Source organism: Zalophus californianus, chromosome X, assembly GCF_009762305.2.
Source record: "Zalophus californianus isolate mZalCal1 chromosome X, mZalCal1.pri.v2, whole genome shotgun sequence".
Lineage (NCBI taxonomy): Eukaryota > Metazoa > Chordata > Mammalia > Carnivora > Otariidae > Zalophus > Zalophus californianus.
Genome location: NC_045612.1, coordinates 30,109,964 through 30,113,591, shown reverse-complemented (window position 1 = coordinate 30,113,591; position 3,628 = coordinate 30,109,964). Strand labels below are relative to the sequence as shown.

Sequence of the window (3,628 nt, the reverse complement as noted above, 5' to 3'; positions counted from 1 at the left end):
TGAGCCTAAGGCAGACGCTTAATGACTCAGCCACCCAGGCACCCCAAGCATGCTTCTAATCTTGTTTATTGCACTATTCATCTCTGGTTCTTTTTTATGTCTGTGTTAAGTGTCTCACTGATGTCTTCTACTCTTTTCTCAGGTCTGGTGAATATCCTTATTATCATTGCTTTCAATACTCCATGGGCCATGTTACTTACATCTGTTTCACTTAGATGTCCAGCTGTGGCCTTGTCCTGTTCTTTCATTTGGGACAAATTTCTGTCTTCTCATTTTGTCTAAGTCTCTGTGCCTGTTTCTTTTTTTTTTTTTAAAGATTTTATTTATTTATTTGACAGAGAGAGACACAGCGAGAGAGGGAACATAAGCAGGGGGAGAGGCAGGGGGAGAAGCAGGCTCCCCACTGAGCAGGGAGCCCGATGTGGGACTCGATCCAAGGACCCTGGGATCATGACCTGAGCCGAAGGCAGACACTTAACGACTGAGCCACCCAGGTGCCCTCGAACAAGTTTATTAACCTCAGTTTTCTAATCTAAACATTCACACGGATATAAAGTGGTTATCCTAATGCCAGGTTCACAGCAGGGTATAAGATGCTAGCTCTCTAGCTCAATGGTTACAGAAACAGGACACGGGGGGTTCTTCAGATCCCAATCTTGAAAGCACTCGCTGGGATTTAAGATCACTGTTATCAATCTGGATTTCAGAAATAAATGCCTGTAATATCCTTGAAGAGTCAGGTTTCAGAGATATCAAATGGGGAAGAATTAGGAGACTAACAGTCACTGCCCTGCCTCATAAGCAACAAAAAGACAGCTCTTCTTTATCCCAAGCAAAAGCTTTGGCGTCAGTTTCCCTTTTGGTGGGCTCTATCTGCCTGTGTGGACTTGGAATCCCCTGAACCCAAAGAGGAAGAACCACCTCCACTGGGGTAAGAGTCCAAAGCCTGGGTATTGGAGTTGGTGGGCAACTCTTCATGGCACTTGCGCCTGGCCTAGGGCAGCATCTTGGACCTCTCGTGGGCGCAGCCCACCCAACGTTGTCGGTTTGTTGGTGAAGGGGTGCCACTGGCCCTGGATGCTAGGGCTGTCCGTGTGGAAGGGCTTGCGGATGCGGATCACGTCCAAGCCCGACTGGTCCGCCAGCTTCTGCACCAGCGTCGCAATCTCCTCGACTGACTTGCAGTGGATGCTCTCCTCACGCACTGCCCCGTTAAGGTATTCGGCTACTACTCTGGGCACATAGCACGGCCGCGAGTTTACGTATATTACGACCCCCGGGTTCCGTCGGGCGAAGTCGGCCACCTCGCATTCCACGAACTCCCTGGCGCCACGAGACGACGGCGCATCGCGGCTGAGGCTAAAGCTGAGACGCTGCAGCTGCTGCACATAGCGCCCCAGCCCGTTGTGGAGGACACTGGCCAGGAAGCGGCTCGGGGTCCCGCGCGCCGTCATGGGTGCAGCGCCCAGGTAGCCCAGACCGTCTGTGCCTGTTTCTATGTTAGGTCAGCTCCATCTCCTGTGTCTGAGGATAATGACCTTATGAAGAACAGGTCCTGTAGTGCCCTGCTGTGTCATGTCCCCTGTTCCCCATGGCCTGGTGCTTCCGGAAGTGTCTCCAATGTGTGCTCCATGTGCTCTGCTGTTTTGTCCTGGCTGCCTTATCCTGCAGGCCAACCGTCTGCAGAGGCTCTTTGCCTGTGGTGGGCAGTGTTTGGTCCCTGGTCTGAATGTGGTGCATTTTAACCCAGTGTGCTCTGGTCTGCTTGTGAAGTAAGACCAGTCACCACTGCTACCGGAATTGAAGCTCCACAGTACTCCCAGGTCAGGAGACGTGGCAGTGGCAGGGGTTTGGGTCAGTCATTTGGGGGTGGGGTCCCCCCGCACTGGCACTGGGGAATCATGTCTGGGAAGGGTGGTTCCACCATAGTGTGAGGTGGGGAACTTGGTGAAAGCGCATCAGATAGCAAGTGTCAGCACTGCCCTGGTTCCTACAGGTGGTTCTTTGTTTATGCTGAGGGCAGGGAAGGGCAATGGCATGTGCCAGCTCCTTTGTTCCTGGAGGGGTCTCTCCGTGAATGCTGCCTCTCTGCTGCCTCTCAGGGACTTGCCTCAAGATGAGCAGATGACCTCGCACTGTGTGCCCCAGGTGCTCTTCAGATTGCTGTTTCCACACTGTATGTGTGCGGGCGCTTTGCCCTGCCTTCTCTCCAAGAGCAGTGCAGCATCCTTTGTGCTCTAGTCCTCTGTGCTCTATCTGAGCCAGGCCCACTGACCTTTAAAAGTGTAGGCTTTAAGCCCTGCCAGTTCCAAGAACTCAAGAAATTTGGCCCTTTTGCTTTCCAGGCCAATTGCTATGGAGAGTCATTTTCCCAGCATACTCCCTTGTGTGCTAGTCTGTCTCTCACCCTTCTCTGTGACTCTGGCTCTTTCCCTACCGCAGTGGCCACGATCTGTTTCTCTCCCAAACCACATCTCCATGCTTCCTACCATCTTCGATGTGTCCTCTTCTCTACTTTTAGTTGTGGAGTTATTTCTGCCAGTCTTCAGGTTGATTTCGGGGATATTTAGGATGATCTGATAGTTATCTAGATGTACTTGCAACAGGAGGTGTCCCTAGGGTCCACCTATTCACGGCCATTTTCTCTCTGGTTATTTTATTTTATTTTAATTTCATTTTTAAAGATTTTATTTATTTATTTGACAGAGAGAGAGAGTGCGCACAAGCAGCGGGAGAGGGAGGAGAAGCAGGCTCCCTGTGGAGCAGGGAGCCCGATGTGGGGCTCGATCCCGGGAGCTTGGGATCGTGACCGGAGCTGAAGGCAGACACTTAATGGACTGAGCCACCCAGGCACCCTTATTTTATTTTCTAAAAGATTTATTTGTTTATTGGGGCGCCTGGGTGGCTCAGTCGTTAAGTGTCTGCCTTCGGCTCAGGTCACAATCCCAGGATTCTGGAATCGAGCCCCACATCGGGCTCCCTGCTCTGTGGGAGGCTTGCTTCTCCCTCTCCCACTCCCCCTGCTTGTGTTCCCTCTCTCGCTGTATCTCTCTGTGTCAAATAAATTAATTTAAAAAGAAGATTTATTTGTTTATTTTAGAAAGAGAGTGGGGGAAAGGGCAGAGGGAGAGAGAATCTCAAGCAGACTCCCTGCTGAGTGCAGAGCCAGATGCGGGGCTTGATTCTACTGCCCTGAGATCATGTCCTAAACTGAAACCAAGAGAAGGACACTTAACCAACTGAGCTACCCAGGTGCCCCTCTCTGGTTGCTTTAATAGTTTGTATATCTTCTATTGACCTTGAATAATATCTTTTTCCTTGTATTGTCATATTCATTATCTTTTATTTTTACACATCCCATCATGTTGTGTTCTTTACTTTTTTCTTGACTGCAATAGGTTGGGGTGCAGTTTGGCTTAGAGCATACTATCATGGTCCAATTTCCCATATTACATATAACTGGTTGAGGAAGCATCGAGGCCATAGTCATGGCTACTCGTACCACAGGTTCATGCAAACATCTAGCAGTAATAAATGTAATTTGGTCCATTCTACTAGCATATCCTTAAGAACATGTTTTTCTTTTCTCTTAAGGGGGCTCTCTATAGCTTATGGGCTATGGGCTCTA

The 3,628-nt window shown here is 49.8% G+C and overlaps 1 protein-coding gene across 1 annotated transcript; it reads right to left on the bottom strand.

Moving 5' to 3' along the window:
• Nucleotides 1-410: 410 nt before the first annotated feature.
• Nucleotides 411-1,481, bottom strand: LOC113930698 (39S ribosomal protein L43, mitochondrial-like). The gene has a single exon (XM_035725465.1). It carries the CDS (start codon nucleotides 1,452-1,454, stop codon nucleotides 975-977), a length of 480 nt encoding a protein of 159 aa, XP_035581358.1. The 5' UTR covers nucleotides 1,455-1,481; the 3' UTR covers nucleotides 411-974.
• Nucleotides 1,482-3,628: the final 2,147 nt, after the last annotated feature.